Genomic DNA, 21,151 nt, shown 5'->3' on the forward strand with positions numbered 1-21,151 from the left:
TAGTTAGGCCCTAAACCACATAAACCATAGTTCATTTTTGTAAGGGTAGCTCATACAGTACTTTCGGTTCTTTTCTCAGCAATTATGAAGTTTGTGTTTCAGCAATTCTCATGTTGCCGATACCCGAGAACAAATTGGTTTTGTTGTAGTATTCCTCATTTGTAAGTTGCTCTGGATAAAGACAAAACCACTAAATGCAACAATAATCCAGAGCGCGAGGCACACGGTGAGAGAGAATTCATCACCTTTATTAGGATAATCTTTCTAGGGCAAACATTTCTTCTTTATTTAGCTGATTAGTATTCTTTCACCAACCATTTTAATCCAATGAGCAGCGCTGCTCATTAAATCCACTGAAGGACTAGATTAAAGAAAGAATGTTGTTAGGCCATACAAGGTAATTATTCAAACTGGTCCCACACAGAGAAAATGAAGTTTACACACTAGGACAAGAGGCATGTGGTTGCTGCTGCATTGCTCTATTTAAACAGGAAGTAGTTATGGACATTCATTTTCATTAACACTTTAAGCGTTTTGAACTTAGTGTAAACGTACCGTTATTGCTGTTGTCATCTACCAGTATGATCTCTTTTAGCAGGTGGCTTGGGGTCCGGTTCATGGCTGAACGGATGGAACGCAGAATGACTGAGAGCGCCTCGTTCACAAAGATGAAGACTATACTGACCTGGGGCAGGTTGGGGGAATAAGTGATGTTTTTGCACCTGCAGAGAGAGAGAGAGAGGGGGGGCACATTCAGCGATGGATCTATTATGTAATAATAAAAATGGCAATGCTATACATGGAAATACTGCAATTCTGCTTTACAGTTAAAAAAGCCATACTGCCTATTTTCCAGATTTTATACCTGATTTGAAGCCGGTGTTACTGGAATGTAATCTGGACCTACAGGTATGTAAATGTCTTTCCCCATTTATGCAGATAGAAGCTACCCTTGCATGACTGAAAATAGCTGCCTGGGGGCGTTTACCAATGTGGCTGCTGAGTGAACTGACTCGACTTAAAAGGATTTTGGGCAATTAGAAAAACAGGAGCATTTTGGCAAACTCAGGGACCCTTTTACGATAATAGGTAATGTTGTGATGTTCTTGTGAGACTGCAGTTTATAACAAGCTTTTAGACCAGGTACTCGACATGAATTTCGCTCCACTTGGAGAAAAGAACAGATGTGATCAAATGTGAAGGAGTTCTTTATGTTGCTGCCAGCGAGACACATCCTGTAATTACAGACTATGGAGAAATTATGTTTTTCACACACATCGCTTTCAAAGCTTGTCAAAATAGTGTGGGTTGGCGTAAACTGTGTGTTGTCGTAGAAGTTCAATCAATAAAAGACTGCAAAAAATTAAAACGGTTTAAAAACGTTTGTTAATGTACATCAACAGAAAAGTTTAGGGTCACTTACTCGTTCTTTATTAAAAAAATTATATAGTGGTAATTTTCTGCCAGGACATTATCTGTAAAATTTATGGACATTTAATGCTAAAACACAATGCCATGCAGTGTAATATTCTAAATACAGCTGGAACACCTGTAAAAAATCAATACAGAAAAAGCCTCCATATTAATATATAAGAGAGTATTTTGTGCCAATTGTTTTATTATATAAAATATGAATATTTATAAAAAATATTAATAAATTCTATAAAATATTATTCTCATTTTATTTTTTTAAATAATATATTATTCTCTTTTTTTTTAGAGAAATAAACTCATTATTAATTCTAAATTATGTTATGACTAAAATCCTAAATAAATCAAAGCTGTTTATTTTATAAAATGTATATTTTATTTATATTAAAATGTATATACTGTAGATATTACGCTTTAAACATTATGGAAGGACTTCTTAGACTGGTCTCTTAATAGCTGTTTTTCTTCATTATTCAAATCATCAATTTCAATAAGAAAACGTAATGTTTAGTGATGCCACTTAGCACAACTACATTTTGTCTACAAAATTTATTTGAAACATTTAAGCATAGACCTTCAGATAAAAAGATTTTCAAGTGACCCAAACTTCCGAATGAAAGTATAAATAATAAATAATAAAGGATACAATTTTGAAATACCTCAGTATTTTATAGACATATTACCCTTTTCATAGACATAGCAGCCTTTTAAAAGTAGAATGTCCCTGGAAGTGGGTACTTCACTTGGCATGAAAGGTGTGACCAACAGTGGATTTTAGACCACCAATAGTGGATTGTACCATCAATGATGAAAAGCACTTACCCATCAGGTCTGTAGTCTGGGATCGGTCGGTCCATGGCGAGGCGATCGCTGAGGTAACCGTTGTAGCCGTAATACTGGAACATCTTAAGGGCCACCCTGCGATTCTCTGGCCCCAGATCCTGACCCCAGTGGTTGAACAAGGACGAGTCCGAAAAAGATCGATCTACCTGATTGTCATCTCCTTTCAGTGGGGACTCTGTGAGGGTCAGACAGACAGAACGCTGTCAGTCTTCTGATAAATGTCAAGACAGAGTCTACAAAAAGCAAAATGACTGATTTAGGGGAAACGGGGACTAGTTATCAGTGGAGTTCTCACAAGGGCTAGTTATTCCGTCAGTCAGTCATTAAATTGTATTAACTTGAATAAAATCACAAATTGTCATAAGGGCTATATTTCAATAACTATAAGGTTTTAAGCAGTTAACGGTGACCAGCTTTAATATAAACAGTCACTAACAATGTCACTTTGATAGACCTTTCTGCTTGACTGTCTATTCTGACCTTTCCAAATCTTGCAGCCACGACACACACACATGCAAACATGAAGCCGGTATATCAAATGGATTTCAAAGCTTCACTGATGTTATTTTTTCAAAACTAAACCGGCCCCAAAGTACTTCATTAACAGTATAAAGAAAGTAAACCGAATTAAGGATTAATGAACTGTTTAATTAAATATCATAGAAATCCATGAAAGAAAATCATTATGGCTCTAGTCAGTCAGCATTTCACTAGAGATACACTGTAATAAGTTGCTTTGAGACCTGAGCAGATCTTTTCAAGCGGTGAAACACTTATAGCGTTAATGGATTTAACGCATGCTCATAACTTCAAGCATACAAAAATGCAACTGAAAATGCAACACAGACAGCAACACATAAATACAGATTTTACAAAGTTATGCATTTTCGCGGTAGGACTGAATGCTCGCATCTCTAAAACTGCCACTTTACTTTTTATTGGTTGAATATTTGCACGACCCACCGACAAACATGAAGGGTGCCCAATAGTACCGATTTAAAAAAGAAAAATAATATCAAGAAAAAGAAAAATAATGAAAAATGGAAACAGCGACAAAGTGTAATATTGACTCAAATCATAGTTGTGTCTTGAGACAACAACGAGATTAAAGACCAAACACAATATCAATCCATTGTCTCTAGAGAAAAAAACCTTTATATTTTCATCAACATCTCAACAATGTTTCAAACTTTGCTCAACATTTTCCAAGTTTCAACATAAATTCAAGCATTTCTCATACCCACAATAATACTGCTAATACATGCTATTACTGTCCAGTATGTCAACAATTGGCTCATTTGTTTCCATTTGGGTTTTTCTTCTAAAAACAATAAATGATACTTAAATACGTAAATGAGAATGCCATTACAGTAGCTCTCCTAAGCTATAAAAGAAAAAACCTTGAACTACATTTCTTAAATTAAGTATCCCAAAAGGCTTCAGTATAATTCAAGTCTATAACTCAAATAATAGCAACATATCGTCCAGCATGCATCTTAAACAACAGCCTTTATAAGATAAAGCGCACTTGATATCTAGCTGGCTATGGGAACCGATCACTAGAGGACAGATTGAGTGGGGAAATGGCATTGTATGTGAGCCGCAGGATTGCAGCATTGCCGGCGAGTCTCCAGTCAGAAAACTGATACTGACGGGGTCAGTCTGGATCACTGACTGAATCAAACGCGGCTCTGTTGGATACCGGCTACCCGGAGAACACACACCCGAACACGAGCGCTGAATAAACATCGAGCTCCTGCTGCTAAAACAATGAGTCCTCAGGTCTGGACTGCAACGGTCTTTAAACATTGATGCGGGAATGCTTTATTGAACCCTGTGCACAAACACGCAACATCTAGACCACCGAGATGAAATGTCAATATATAAAGGATTATGTCTTCTTGGTAGTAGACAATGAGTTGTGTTTGAAGTGCAAACGTGTTTACTTGTGTGCAGAAAAGATTTTTATACATTTCAGTTAGATTTACAACTGGTAAATGTACACATCTTACGCACATACAGCAAGTTTGTTTTGGCTTTGGGTGGAACATATTTTTGTATGTTTTTGGTGGTGAACTGCACAAAAGTAAACGTTTTATTGCCATTCATACCTTTTACTAACAGTAAAGTAATTCCTTTTGACAAACAATTTAACAAAAAGGCCTGGCCTTGTTCAGAGAAATCTGCAACGTGCATTAGCACAATGGTTCAATAAAAACCTTTTACCTGCACTATACTCTACATTTGACAGCATTCAAGTTAATTGAGTTTCATTTCTTTATTTTACCTTGATTTCGAAGTTACAAGGTGGCAGCACTTCACCGAGTTGAATCGTGACATGAGCTAAAATGTTTGGCTATTAATTAAACCCCTCCCTGAGGACAGAAAGGAAACGTGCTGGTTCAGTCCGGGTTCGCTTTGGTAGACTTTGTAACCTAGGCAACATGTAGTCTCTTAGTCTGTACAGCATGTCATCCCAGAGGCTCTTTGTTGATCGAGGAATTGAGTCGAAAAGCATGCAGGCCGGCTATCAGAGCCGTTCAGTTGAACAAAAGAGACCTGGGGCTTCATGTAACGGAGGTACACAGACGCTTAAATGCAGAAAGAGCTGAATTTAATAAGCGGTCTGAGAAAGCGGTCCGACTATATTGGAGTATGGGCATGAAAAGGTCAGAGGTTTGGCCACTGCCAAAATAAAGTATTTAACATAATTGAATTGAGATTACAGCACGTTTGCTATTCCTCCTAGCCTAGCAAAGCTGTGAAAGCTCAAATAAGATCAAATAAACAGCTAAATTAAATTACATTTTTGTTTGTCAAAAGGAATTACTTTACTGTTAGTAAAAGGTATGAATGGCAATAAAATGTTTACTGATTGCACATTTGTAGTTCACCACCAAAAACATACAAAAATATGTTCCAACCGAAGCCAAAACAAACTTGCTGTATGTGCATAAAATGTGTACATTTACCAGTTGTAAATCTAACTGAAATGTATGAAAATCTTTTCAAGAAATAAATATCAAATATCAATTATGTGAACATGAAGTGTCAGCTTTGCTTGTAACAACAGGTATGACAGTGATAATGTTGGATTGTTTCCTTTGAATACAATTCTTTCAAAATTGTAACAGTTTTTATATTGCTAAAAGGGCCAATGTGCTGTAAAGTTTACCTTTATGCATCATCTTAATTTACTGATGCATCCTATAGTGCAAAAAGTGACTCGTAAACATCCAAAGCAATGGAATTTTAAATTCTACATAAAATAGTCTGGAGTTGCCCCATAACTTGTCATTTAATGTTTTTGCTGTGGTCACTAGTAAATGGATCACAACATTCTTTTTTAACCCCCTGTATCTCTCTTCCACATGCATTCCCACTCTTGCTTCCATTACAGGTCATTTTGTTTCCCATATATACAGTACAGTATGTTTCCTGTATACTGGTATACAGAGAAACAGAGACATATAGAGGTGAAATTACAGTACTGTATATCATCAAATTACTGCAATCTACAATCTACCTGCATAGCAGTACAGGTGCTTGATCAGTCTGGTGGAGGTTTCCCGGACAGGGATTATTTTAATCAAGGACTAGGCATAATTAAATTAGGACGGTTAAGTAGTTTAATAAACATACCTTACAAACAAACATTACATGTGTGCATATTGAGACAAAAAAAATGGCACTAATGTATTTTAAGATACAGGAAAAAGCCCCGTAAACATTGGTCCAGCAGCAATCCCGGTTTCATATTTTGTATTTTTTTTACCTAACATATATAATTAAATATTAGTTTAACGTTTTGATTTGGATATAAATGTTCTGTTGGTTGTATTTTGTTTGTATTTAACGTTTGTGCAGTGTTAAAAAACAGGAAGTTGTTCTGGTCCAGAGTTGTTTACATTTTCCGAAGCGATCTCTAAGAATTAAGAGCCATTACATGTTTTTGGTTCCCCAATGAAACATTCAATCAAAAGTTCCTATTAGAATCATTCATTTCTTTTTTGTCTATATAACCTTTTTTCACAACAAAGCACCTAACAGAAAGCGTCTTTGGATGTTTTATGGAACCATTCAGCCAAAAATTATTTTCTATGGTATTGTGGAGCACCTTTTAAAACATGTATAAAACTATATTTTCTTTAATAATCATGTTGCCTAAAATATCAGTAAATAAACACGATTCTGTGAAACATTTCAATTGGCTTTTTAAAGGTCCAGTGTATGACATTTAGTGGCATCTAGTGGTAAGGTGGCGAATTCTAACCAACGGCTCACTCCTACCCTCCCCCTCACTTTCAAATGCGATAATGTATTTACGAAACGCGCTCTGTAGAGCAGTTTGTCCATATAGGGCTACTGTAGAAATACCATGGTGAATTGCATGCAAGGGTACCCACTGTGTATGTAGATAGAAATAGCTCATTCTAAGGTAATAAAACATGACGCTTCATTATGTAAGAGATTTATACATCTCTGAAGACGTAGTTATGTATATTATATGGCATTTCTGTCAATAGAAAAAAATCACACATTGGACCTTTAAACAGAGATGACAATAGAGAGGCAAAAGTTACAGATTGCCTTTTTAGATTATGTGAGCTACGCTGCCTGCATTAATATCACAGCTCTGTACTCAGACTGTGTGTCAATGATTTTCTGCGTCAGGTTTTGAAATGTCACTGAGATTTCCATTAGGTCTTGTGAGTTATTGAGGGGAACTTCTGAGCAATACCACTTGCCTCAAAGTGTGCTGAATGTTATACAGAGCTGTATTTTTAAATTACATGAACAGAGCCCGGCCCTTCCTGAAGAAGGTGTGCTGGGCAAATACAAGCATTGAAAGAGGCCCAGAGGAAGCCAATGAAATGTGACTTCCTGGAAGGTGGAAACAATAAGAACAGTTTAACAGAAGGAGGAAGAAAGTGTGAGACGTACAGTATAATCAGGCATACACTAGACTTACAGAAAGCTGTGGATTGAGAATAATTATGACAGGATGAAATTATGTTTGATTGAAAGAGACGCACATGTTTCATCCTATCGCCTGTGACGTCTCTGTGGTGTCAATCAGATTTTCATGCTGATCATTTCTCTTGTTCTAGCAGGTTGTAATCACATGCTCACGGTGCGGTCCTTTATCAGAGTCAGGTGTGCTGAAACACAATGGACTTTTACAAAAGACCACCTGCATAAAAAGATGTCTGATGAATGGAGTCCCATGTGCCCAAAAAACCTTTAAAGCCAGGCATACGCTTTTCGATTTCAGCAAGGCTTTGTTAGAGGGATATTTCACCGGCAAATCAAAATTTCCCCGACTCGCATATGATTTACAAAGCTCACGTTGTGTGTTCACACTATACAGTCTGATCGTCGAGATACGACTTGACTGCTTCAACCGTGGAATACTCTCACAAGGGGCAAAAACAAACTCACAATTTCTGTCTGAAATTTGTTCAACCCTCCAAATGTTCATCGGAGAGGTAATAGCCTCTTGTTTTCCTTGTCCGTCCATGCACAACAATGCTCGTGCAACTCAGTACCAAGCTCACATCTGGACGAAAATGGCAAAGTGTATGCCCCGCCAAAGTCCGTTTACGGAAGTCATGTCACTCTGCGGACATCTTTGCAACGCGCCTCCGGTTTTTATGTAATTCAAACAAGACGTGAATGGGGATACTGATATTTCTATAATCGCCAGCTAAAATCCCAATTAAACGACATATTTAAAAACAACATTTAAAAATGACGTAAACTGCACCATAACTTTGTTTCCTATGATCAAATTGCGCTTAAAAACATTATTTTTCATGTTGCTTTAGATACTACGCATGCGCAAAGCCTCGCTAGGGCACCCATATTGAGCGTTGCGTTCCTCCCCATTAATTTCAATGGCAGTGTTAATATTAATATCTTTGGCCTCGCTTAAAGGAACAGTTCACCCAAAAAGGAAAATTCTGTCTTCATTTACTCGCCCTCAAAGCGGTATAAAGATATTTAGAAGAATACTGGCAACCAAACAGTTGTTTTTAGAGGATTGACAGAAATGCAACATAATATACATAACTATGTCTTCAGAGGTGTATAAAGGCCTTGCATAATGAAGCGTTATGTTTTTATTACGTTAGAATGAGCTACTTCAGTATTGATCATGGTAACAGCTTTTCATTAAATAATGGAAAACATCATAACTGGGCACATATCCAGACATGAGGTGTAGTCGAGCACACTTTCAGCCTTTTTAAAGAGTCAATACAGGCTCCTGGATTGCAGTCGTAGAGCAATTCTACTGTATTTGGAGGTACAGTAGATTTTAGAAGCCTGCTGCATCCTCCACAACCGGCCTACAAGACAGGCAATAACTCACATTGGTAATTGGAATACAAGATAAATGGGCTTTCTTATAACCTGCTTTAGAAAGAAATCTTTTGCTAAGAAGACACATTTAAATGAATAAACAACTATATATCTTAAGGGCCTAATTTTCTTTTTTTATGGCTCATTACTTAATATTTTTCTTGGGTCAACAAATACATAGTTTTGTCAGACGATGGTATAAACATATCACTGTATTTCTGTGAGGCATAAAACATTTTGGATAAATATAACAGTGTAGTTTTTCTGATAAAATACTTTTAGCGCACTATTTTTGCGAACTTGTTTGGAGACACTAGCGGCATTACAAACTTCACTTTTAAGCGACAGTAGGAATCTGAAAGCGCAAACATTTGGAGAGGTGCACGGAAAGCGCACGTGCTTAATGTTTCACGCTGGCAAACACAATAGCAGGCAGGTGTTTTAAGAGGCGGATGATGCAGGTGCAGGTGTGACTGGCGCGGTGACAGAGGTGCCAGGGTTCAGAACTCATAGCAGCTGGTACAAGCAAACTCGTGCAAACAACACGCAAAAAAAACCATGCAGGAACTGCATTGCAAAACTAATTACGAATTAAACGAATGTGTCAAATTGACATGACTAAGAAAAAAGACAAATGAGCATTTGTCAGTGTTGTAACATTTTCATCATACCTGTTGAAAGAGAAGCATGAGAAGAATGCAAGCCCACCCCCCGACGATGTCTAACCCACTTGCATTAGCTCTCTTATTTTCTCTCCTCTCCAACAGATGTTTGACTTCCAGCTACAGCACGCGTGCGGGCAAAAGTCAGTTTAGTTCAACTAAATCTCTCAGCATTGTGATGCATACAAAAAAAGACTAAATAAATCTCGTTCAAACATCAATCCCGCTATTAATGAGTTCATTTTTCTCATTAAATGACAGCTCGGTGACTGAATGCACATTATGCACTTCATAAACTCTTCATCGAGGCTGTTGTGAGAGGAGGGCGTTAAAAAAACGGAAAGCTTCAGTCCATTGTCTCGTAGCATGTAAACAGGTTTCACAAATAATAAGGTGAACAATCCTTGCAAACAAATACTGCAAGACTTCAATTAGGATCATTACGTTTTTCTTAATGAAGGGTTGCTGTGCACCAGCACACATATGCATGACAGCACATGCTATATTTGAGTTAAAAGGCAATTAGTGTTTCTAGGACTGAAGGTGTGAATTTATTAACTCTGATGCCAAGCAGTGAGAGATGGTGTAGTGCCACGAAACAGGTCTTAAAACGTAAAACATATGTCAGTATTAATATTCCCTCATATTCTTTCAGCAGTGTATACTGCTGTTTTCTTCGTGAAATGCAATATGAGAATTTTCACATAGTTATATTCCATACACACCTGTCAAACTATAAAATGATATAAACACTGCCTGTGTGAAGTCACATTGAATGTATAATATATTACTTGTGCACTATATTGTCGTATTTTTATGTCTATACATTTTGTATTTTTAAGACACAGGACACACAAAGCTGTCACGCTTAACTGCATTGTAAAACAGATATAGCAAATGCATTTATATATTACATGAAATGACATACATTTTGGTGTGATTTTACATGTAAGTGGCACTTTGCTTCGGGACACTGGAACTATAGCTCCGATTTTATGGTGCTTTTATACTGAAAAGAACTACATAAAAAAATCCTAGAGCTTTTCACCGAAAAAATAACCTCAGATTAGTTTGGACCGACACTGCAACTGGTAAACGATGAAAAGAATTTAATTATTGGGCAAATTATTAGAAGCAGGAAGCACGTGTCTGTGAAATAATGCAACAGAAATGGAAACACTTTGTATGGACGGCGTTCTTTTGTGTGAGAAATAGGAAATGTAGAAATGTGGGTGTAACGCACAACCCTTCATTTTTCCCTTTTAAAAATAAAATCGGAATAAAACCTGTCCCTAGAACTCCACTCTCTTTGTTTTCTAAAAATACTCTAGGCACCGTGGGTCACTTCATTCTCTAGCTTGGATCAGAAAGAACAAAGTATAGGGCAGATGTGGGTGGCTTTAAGGGTCTTTTTTCTCCTCTGTCCAGCGGCACACCGCCCACTTCAATCCAGGTTTTGTTCTGGTACTCACTGCTACGTTTCTTTTTCACCGTGGACCATTGTTTTTCAAAGATCTTTGAAATCCGACTTGTCTTTAAACGCTATAATCGCCTGCAGCTCGTGTAAGGGGTAAACTCTCTGGGAGGTTGTTAAAAGGTTACGGTTTTCTGTATTTTCTGTCTTCCTAGTGCATGAATTTTCCTCGAGGGTTCCTGATATCTTTGAAAGCAGGGCCAAAGATACGGCCAGTTTGTGAGGCAGAGACTATAAGATGTAAATGAAAATATTTCAGCAGCGCCCTGGAGGGAAACAGTCCTCACATGTTCTCTTCTACTAGCAGACAAGATATCACAATGACATCGGCCGAACTCATTAGCTTATAGAGTATGACATATCGCTTTGGATAAAAGCGTCTGCTAAATGACTAAATGTAAATGTAAATAGAGAAACGTATCTCTCAACTGCACGGTCAAATGCTAACAAACACGATTGTCATGCTATTAAAACTCAGATGATCACAGGGATTATATAATGTACAAGAGAGTATTACTGCTTATGCACTTTTGTGTGACCAAAAAATGCAATAATTACATTTCATTTACAAAATATTATCAAATGTTTTAAATAATCTATGCTACAACCAAAAAATGTCTATAACTCAAACTGTGAAAGTGACAAATGCAAATAAAGACTAGAAATAAAAACTATACACTGAACGATAAAAGTGTGTAGCTGTTACACCGTGTCTACACTGGACGCGATGCGACGCGACAGGCGGCTTTGTTCTAATGGGATTGTCCAGTGTGGACAAAATTTTTAATTATAATGGATTCTAATGCGTTCTATTGTCTCTTGTCGCATCGCGCCGCATCCGTGTCAATGTGTGTCTTATTTTTCAATTCAATTTTTGTTTAATAATATTTAGGGCCAGACAATTTTCCCATATAAAGACAAAAAAAAACTGCATTTGAAGTTTTGATTAAAGTGCTCTTGGGCCACTAGAGATTTTTTGTTTGTTTGTTTGTATCTTCATTGAAAGCATCAGAGTTCTGAGGGTTTAAACTGAATGAGCCACTGAGTAACAAATCAATCTCAACAAGACAGAAGTAATAGAGAATAATGTAAATGAAATGTAACTTAGCCTACAGCTCAGTCTTTCACAGCTGCGAAATTGTGTCTGAATCATAGTCCAACTTGCACAATTGCTCTGTTATGCTACCGTACTTCCCCTTAATCCTTTAATGGACACTCCCAGAACCAACAAAAGAAAATGTCTATCAAAAAGCAATCTGTTTAGAATACAATTAAACTACAATATCTGTCTCTTCCCTTGCAAAAATTTTTTTTTTTTTTTTTAGATTTAGATTCAATTTATTGTCATTGCACATTTACAAGGCAACGAAATGTGACCTCTGCATTTAACCCATCCAGAGAGTAGTGAACACACGTACCCCCGGAGCAGTGGGCAGCTATCACTACAGCGCCCGGGGAGCAAAAAAAAAAATGTACCAGGGTAACTACAGTTTCTGCCAATGTACCACAGACACTATTTTAAACTGATGTAATATACGTATGTATATATTCGTATAATATATATTTACATGTAAATCATTGCTATTAATGCAAAATTTAAAATACACCTCAAACCATTCCCAAATGTTTTTCTTTTGGTATACTATGTACACTGGTTGACGGAATCTGAATCAAAAAGTACTCTTTATAAAAGACATAAGTGTGTTTTAAGATCTGACTCAAGGAGCTGATAATTTGATTAATATTAAAATAAGAAAGATGATCTACTTTGTCTTTCATGCTGTACATGCCCTGGAATATATTACCAGTAAAAAGGCTAAAAGAACACTAAAAAATAACTTTCAGGGTACCAGCGGAGGCTTGAAAAGAGGCCAGCGGAGACTCAATTGTAGACATTACAAGTAGCTGATGGGTTTAAAAGAGGCATGAGGCAAAGACGGGCTAAATTAAAAATCTCTTATACATTATTCAATTTTAGGACTACATTTTTAGAATTTCTGTCTTTTAAAAAGATATCACTTATGTGATACAATTCTTTACAAGAAAATTTATTTTAAATTTAATTGTCGCACAAGTTTGCACCTGTGTAACATTTATTGGCTAATGGACTTTGTATTTCATTGAAATTCACAGCAAATTGAAAGGGACACATTTCCATGTTATCAAACATGACAAACACATAATAAGTGTGGCGAGCAACAAATTAAATATTTAGATGGTGCATGCAGACGTCCTGTGACTTTCATAAGAGAACTGAGATGGAAAACAGGGTGAAGTATGGAATCTCTCATCAGACAGCACTTATTTCACCTGGTCCTGAATCCCATAAATAATTCAAGAGCAGACACCGTTCCAACCTTTATGAGCGAGAGCTGGCAAAATTCTGGTCACCTGGTGCTCAAGACGCAAGCGGCACATCTATGAAATAACCCTCTGAACGCTCAGTCACGAATCGTTTCAAATGCATTCGATAAAACAAAAGATGTGCCGAGTGGAACTCTTGAACCTGCAGCTAAACCAGCCATTTATTTCTTTACCTGAGAAGGGGTTTTACCTCATTTCGCTCCTAAAATCGAGTGCTTATCGGCACTAAAGCCACCTTGAAAGACATGGTTAGACATAGTCAAACTGAGCTACCACATGATGCATCTACCCAAATTGAATCTCTCTTGTTTTACCTGACTGTGCCAAAACAAGGAGGCCCTCTAAACAACCTTGAACAGGTATGAAGTTCGTAATCGTGTAGATCTAATTCCTCTGCTAGAGCCCTTAGCACCTGTCGAAATCCACTGAATGGATCCTGAGGAGAGGATAAAACATTAAATGAGCTTTCCACCCTCCCACTGTCACATTGAGCTTTAGCGAAACGCTCGGGTGGCTCTGGATAGTCCCTCGGGAGGCACCATGAGCACTTCCATTTTCCCAGACGAAACCTCCTGCCTTCCTCAATAAGTCCAGTATCTCGTCTGCGAGAGGCCATTAACTGTGATCAGGGACGGTGGGATGTTGTTAAGGACGGGCAGAAGTTCAATGCAGGTGTTAGGGAGCATGCTCAGTCCTGCAGGACCTAAAAAGCATAGCATTACACGCCATGCCAGCAGATTGTACCTTTGATTTAAAAAACATCAATTCTCTTTGCTCTGGAATGGTGTCTTTGCTCAAAAGTTGATGAAAAGCTTTAGAGTGTGTTAAATCGGCCTCTTATCAACCTGCCAGGCTGTTTTATTTCTCCTCAAAAGGTTCTAAGGGCGTTTTTGACAGATTCAGAGACATATGCCTACTTTATGTAGTCTTACCAGCACATCAAAATGCTGATATTGCTGATGATATATTGGATAAATAGATAAATAAATCAGCATTTATGATAAAACACTCAGAGATTAATAAAAACAATAGATTATGATAGATTGACAGAAATGTCCTGCTAATACGGAGTCGTTCCTTCTTGGCGGAAGAAACATTCTTTTGAAATAAAAAATATGTTATTCTCTTTTGCTAGAAATAAAAAACAAAATGCCTACAACTGTGGATTTAAAAAGTCTATGTATGTGACATAAATTTGACAGATTGCCATCGACATATGGAAAGTGGATTGGCAGTACAACAGTGTGCCAACAACTGGACAGGGAGTAAATAAATGTAATAGATTTTGTGGCTCAAATTCAAGATGCTGGCACCAATGAGCTTTGTAAAAAATGCGCACGTTTCAGAGAGTCGGGGCAAAGACGAGATACAAACATGCACGGTATGTGGAAAATACAGCGCTTTTGAACCTTAAATCGTGTATACACATTGCATTACATCTAAAACAAACCATAATATTTAGCCGTGTCATATGACGACCCCTTTAAAAAAATCTGATAAAAATGCTGTTATAGGAAAAAACAAGAACGTTGATGGAGGAACATTCCCATTTGTGTAAATCACATTAAGCCGGCTGGATCTAATATCATTGTGTTTTGAGGTGCACTGGTGGTTCAGAGACGGAGTTTCTCAGCTCAGATTAAATTTGGCATAAAAGACACATCACATATGTCACGCCTGTCTAATCTTTACAGATACGTCAGCCGGTTCTTTGAAAGTTTTAGCTTAAAAAAAAAACGGGGCCAATGTTCTGAAGAAAAACGCAAGCACTGACAGGATCCCGAATGCAGAAGCTGTTTATTTTGTACGCCTCCATGTTCTAGAGTCTAGACAAACAAACTGCATTTTAGCACCTTTTTGAGCAAATAAATAAACTCCATCTACCAGCATCAGCAACATAAGACATCTATTTTTACGTTTCGATTTGCATTCACAGGTTACAGAGGATCGCTGGAGGCGCTCGTTGCCTGACTCCTCTGACTTTCACTGTACTGACCCGCCTAAATCTCACTGGCTTCATCTCATATAGCTCGTAGCTTTGACAGACAACAAATGCACTTCAAAATCAATACATAAGTGGCATCTGCGCTGAGTCCAGGAATCGAGCTTTCAACTAAGCTCTTGGCTATGGAAAAGGTAAAGCGAGGAGGAAAAATGCAGAAAAGAGAGGGCATTGAAAATAAGGCTGCGATGGTGTGGGTGTATTGGTTTGCTAAGATCATCTTTTACTGTATGCACTTAAAGAAATATACAAGACGTCTCTTTCAAAACAGTGAGCTTTATGTGGGCAGCAGCCTTCTAGAACAGACTTCTAACTGAAATGAAACCTCATTATATAAAAGTGATAGTTGACCCAAAAATGTAAATTCTGTCATCGTTTACTCACCCTCTTGCCATTTCAAACCTGTATGACTTTTCTTTTTCTGCAGAAACTACAAATATAAATATATTGGGTGGAATACATTTTTAAATCAATTAACTTAATTCCACTTTTTATTTTTAATTGATACTTCTCAGTATTTAATGAAACATATTTATAATCATATTTATAAATGGCGTCACATTATGCTCATGTTACAATTTATACACAGAATATTTCCCTGCAAAATATTATATTTAGTAGCGAGATCATGTAATTACTGACAATTTTCTTTAAACTTCCATCGTCCCATATGCTGTCCCCAGATTTGATTATATTAAAAAGCTATTTATATTTAAATGTGTATGGATGTGTATGTGTTAATGCCCATCAAATAGGCTTCAGGCTTCACTTGGATATCTGCCATCAGAGTTATGTTTGCAGATAAATCAGATCAGTCTCTGGGAAGGTGTAACCTGTGACAGCCTTCACCTGTGCTGAGATCTGGGCTTTCAATTTAGGAGACTTAAAGAGATTAAAGAGAGATGAGGAAAATGTGTCTTGACCTCCCGTGAATATGTAAGTATACTTTAAATCTCTTTAAAGTCCACCCATGAATGGCAACTTTGTCACTATGTAGTAGAGCTGGAACAACAGATGCAATGTGACATTGTAACATACTAGGACAGGTATCTTTTCTATGTTATTTATAGTTTCGGTTCTAACCAACTGTGCAGGTGATATGCAGTAAACTACAAATAAATCTATATAAGAAACACCTTTTTCTTAAAAAAAAAAAATAATAATAATAATTTACAAGACCAACACATTCTCACTCCCGACTGGTCACATATTGGATGTTCGGGCATCCCCCCTCTGCATCGCTTTTTAATGCGCAGGGTATCTCTTTGGCGTCGGGAGTCAGAACGTGTTGACATGTCACATCAACACATAATTTCTTCTTATATAGAATACATTGCAAATTGACGCATAACACTTGCACGGCTGGTTAGGACCAACACTATAAATAAAAGATACTCATGAGTCATTACTCATCGTCATGTCACTCCAAACTTATGGACACAAAACAAATCTTCACATATATATCCCATATGACAACAGTTCATAGTGACCAAAAGCTGTCAAAAAGACAAACAAAAAAACCACCAGTACATTAGTCAATACAACCAGAGTCCGGCTCCTGGAGGTCATGGAGATCCAGCTTCAGAAAACGGTCTTTCAAATGACTTGACCTTTGTTGTGTTTTTTTTGCAATAATGCTGGCAATACATGCACAACATTACAAACTGTCAGAAGATATTCAATAGCTTTGTGTGAGGAAAAGGTAAAATATTGAAATAGCTTTTTTAGATAAAATATGGGGCTACTAAAGTTTGACATATGTTTGGTTTGAAACAAGAGAACCAATGGAAAAACAATGGCATACAGGATTGCAAAGACATGAGGATAAGTGAAGAAGTAAGTGAAATTTCATTTTTGGGTGAACTTCTCTTCAACACTAAATAACTCACAAAACATGATTTGAACAAAACTAAAAACGCGAGCTGTATTTTTAGCTGTTCTCAGCAAATAGCTCCAGTAAGACTCGGTAACAATCATGCAATATTTCACACTTATACGTGTAATTATGCAAACACGTTTGCAATCCAAGTGGAACTGATGCAACCAAAGCGTAACCCTATGACTTCAAAAGGCTGTTTATCATTTCTCCGCTGGACGGGTTTGCACTCGTAAACCAATTAAATAATTGCCTTTTTTGATAACCTGTTTTTGGCCATTCCACATCACGCTCACTCTCACACAGCAAGTATCTTTCTTAAAGAGATAGATCACTTGCAATTCTGTCATTATTTACCAAGTGATTTACAGTAAACCTGCATGGTCATTTTTTCTGTATGATTCAAAAGTAGACTTTTAAAGAGAACATATGACCCTAGTCATATGAACTACTGTTAAAGTCTTTTTTTTTTTTTTACAATATTTCAATTTGTGCCATTATGTTAAAGAGCTACATGTGGATTTTACAAAAAAAATTAAACATAAAAATGGACCAAAACAAACGGCACTCATTCATCATACAATATCCGTATTAAGCAGCTTCCGGGCTTTTTATGTAAAACTCACGAATACCATATTACTGTAGCCAAAACCAGTATAGCACATTTATACCCAACAGCCTTCTGGATATCTAATCACAAACAGCTGTAATGAGGTTGGAAAATGTTCAATGAAGCAATTCCCACTTGGACTCACAAAACAGACACTCGGAGAGATTGGCATCATTCTGTTTGTTGAATACACGGTGTGCAAAGACTGATAAGGCATTTCAAGTGATTAGGTTGTATTCTTTGTAGCTGAACGTCCCCACCCCGACGTCTATTTGTCTGGTTAGGAGCTTTTCTGAGGAAACGCCAAGATTTAACAAGACATTAAGTGGTGCAGATGTTTGCCTTCAGTCTCAGAGGAACTCTTATCAGCAACAAAGATCATTCAACAGATTTTGATGAAGAAAAGTGAGGTTACAAGAGAAACATGTTAGCAGTAGTCATGGTCTTTACTTAGCACTGTCTCTTTAACCTTCGTAGCATCTCAAGCTATATCGCAGTCCGTCTTCTACTATCTTTCCTTTGAGGAACATATAAGAGAAACATATCAATTCTACAGCTTAACTAGCACTGGTTATAAAACTGTTCACAAGGCGATTAACTGAAAGATATTTGAATATCTGTCCTTATTTAGACGCACACATGCACGCACATAATGTATATATATATGTATATATATAATGTATAATTTTATTTAAAAAGTACGTAACTAGGGATTTTTAAAGGTCCTACTTTGGTTTATGGAGTGTCCAACAACAAGTTTATGTACATATTTCGTAATAATAGGCAGTTATTCTTACCTTACTTCTTGACTGACTCTCAAATGATTCGTTCCGCGATTCATCTGTCTAATCCCCTCCTTTCCGCTAGCCTAGTCTGATGTGATTGGTCAGATGGTCTAGTCAGCTGTGATTGGTCTACCGCGAATGAGGCTCACGAGCTACAGTAGCTGTGTCTCGTTTCGTAAGACTGTGTCCTTGTGTCCTCCAGAGGTATCATCCTCTAAAGCAGTGGTCACCAACCCTGTTCCTGGAGATCGACCGTCCTGCAGACTGCAGCTCCAACCCTGCTTCAGCACACCTGTCTGTAATTATCAAGCAAACCTGAACACCTTGATTATATAGTTCAGGTGTGTTTGATTGGGGTTAGAGCTGAAATCTTCAGGACGGTCGATCTCCAGGAGCAGGGTTGGTGACCACTGCTCTAAAGGATGCGGTTTACGGAGGATTCTCAATTTAGAATTAAACGAGACGTCCTTCGTAGGACATACTGGCAGAATAGGAAACAGGAAGTACCACGTTGCTATGACAACACATTGCACTCGCACAGCTGTCAAATTAATTAAAATTATTTCTATATGATTTTAAGAAGTAAAAAGTTGGTTACTTTCTATCCTAAACAATGCCAAAAGAGTTAAACGTAATTGTTTTGCCTTACTGTTTCAAAACACCTACACTTGTAAACCTATTTACTACTTATGCCTGCTAAGATTCAAAAAACGTGAGACAAATTGTAAACTATTAACATTTAAACACCACATATTTGATTGAATGTGCAGCTGCTGCCATTTACGCAAATAACAGACGTTGATCAACGCAAAAAAAATTGATAATCTCTAGCAACGAAGGATACAGCTCATGTGTCCTCCGAATTCTCGTGAAAGTAGGTCGCATTAGAAGGGTGTATACGGAGTGTCCTACCTGCTTTTATGAAATGAGACAGACGTAGCAGGCTTCAAATGAGACCTCCGGAGGACGCAGCCTTCCGAAACGAGACACGGCTAGTGTTTGGGGGAGAAGAGTAAAGTTTTTGTGGGCAGTAGCAAAACGTAGGCGGGGACTATATGTAGTGACATAAATCCGCGGCGGTTCGTGAACCAGACAAGGGACGACTCATTTGCATGATTCAGAGTCGACTCCCTTTTTTCCAAGCCAATAACTTTGTTTTTCATTCACCTTCGGTTTTATAACTTGGCAGACTGCTTACTTTCAAACACGGCAACATTACACACTGCATGAAATGTCATTTTCATGATCTCATGTTATGTACTCTTTAAATATAATCTATAATATACAATTTACACATTTGTTAAAAATATTTTTGTTTATTATTATTATTATTATTAGTTGCATGCTTTTGATATCCTGTTCTTTTATAAACTGCCCCTAACAGGAGACAAAACATCAAATCCTGTGGACTTTAAGAAATTAGTATACTTGAGTAAATGTCATGCTCTATGTTTAACACCGTCAACATAACTGTTGAATCGTCATCAAACCGTGTAGATATATCGTGCGATTCTTATGCTCTCAGTTTCTCAATGATTTACGGTTAAATGCCGCCATCCGAAAGCCAGAGGGCGCTCTTGCGCAGAAACTCAGAATATGAGAAACAGAAGAAGAACAATTAGTTCCAGGAAATGCCAGTGGTCATATTCTATCGCTGTTCTTCAAACCTTTTCAGGTATTTTCATGATAATAAAGTATATTTATAGTGATGATGTTTGACGAGTGTTGCTTTTTCAAATGTACGTTATAAACGACTCAATCTCGAAGTGATTTTAGATCGAGCAGTACTTCCTACTGATCAAAGAGCCGTAGTTCACGGAAGAGCTGTGCATAAAACATCGAATCGTTTTCAGAATCGATTTAGACACATATAATTAGCGTGAACCGCGATATATATCGCCCAGCCCTAAAACGGTGTAAAATTGATATTGCATTCACCGTAAGGTCCATTAAGGTCCATGGTGTAAGGTCCATGGTGTAATCAACATTACACCATGATCAGATACTTATGAAGAACCTTCTCAGGTCATAGATTTCATACACCCTCACTTGATATAATAAACTACCCCCGAACTGAATATCACGCTGCTTTTTAAATGAACATTAAAACAATTTCGCTAGAACAAGCTGCCAGTAAATGAGGCACCGACTGCTACAGGTTTTCTGAGAACCATAGACTCATGCAAGCTATTTTAATTGCTCATCAAAATGTTAATACCGGTCAAGTGGAGGGTTTCTAAAACTAATAAAACAAAACAAAACCAACAACTTACACATCTACAATGTGGTACAGCATGTACATAAATACAGTATTACAAATCTGCCTTGTTCAAACACATTTTTGCATATTTATATCATAGCACACTCACGTAACAAGCAAATCACATAAATAACTAAAAATGAGTGTGACTCTATCCCTATGGTGTGTGTGTGTGTATTTAGAGCCATGTAATGCTTCATCGACATTTAGCATCTTAAAAATTATGCATATTTTCTACATACAAAAGTGACAGTCAGATTTAATCCTCAGTGCACCAACAGCACATGCCAAACATAAGCATGTGGCACAGTTAAGCAGCAGTCGGTTACAATCAATAAATCAGTAGCTAAAAATAATAAAGAGAGACAATCCCATAATCAAGCGACTGTAAATCAAGTGCAATTAATCTCCTCCAGCTGCACAACATTGAAGAGCACGGTATGATTCTGTGGAAAAGACGCTGAGCTCAATTCAAGCGCAT

The 21,151-nt window shown here is 37.3% G+C and overlaps 1 protein-coding gene across 1 annotated transcript in view; it reads right to left on the reverse strand.

The window, feature by feature from the left end:
* galnt18b (UDP-N-acetyl-alpha-D-galactosamine:polypeptide N-acetylgalactosaminyltransferase 18b) overlaps positions 1 to 21,151 on the reverse strand; it is a 74,474-nt gene that overhangs the window by 44,273 nt on the left and 9,050 nt on the right. Inside the window, exons 2-3 of the mRNA XM_057335397.1 lie at positions 2,254 to 2,449; positions 556 to 722 (exon numbers count right to left, since the gene is read on the reverse strand). Coding sequence (XP_057191380.1) covers positions 556 to 722; positions 2,254 to 2,449 — 363 coding nt within the window. The remainder of the gene's footprint in view (positions 1 to 555; positions 723 to 2,253; positions 2,450 to 21,151) is intronic.

The sequence above is a fragment of the Triplophysa rosa genome, linkage group LG1 (assembly GCF_024868665.1).
Source record: "Triplophysa rosa linkage group LG1, Trosa_1v2, whole genome shotgun sequence".
Classification (NCBI taxonomy): Eukaryota; Metazoa; Chordata; class Actinopteri; order Cypriniformes; family Nemacheilidae; genus Triplophysa; species Triplophysa rosa.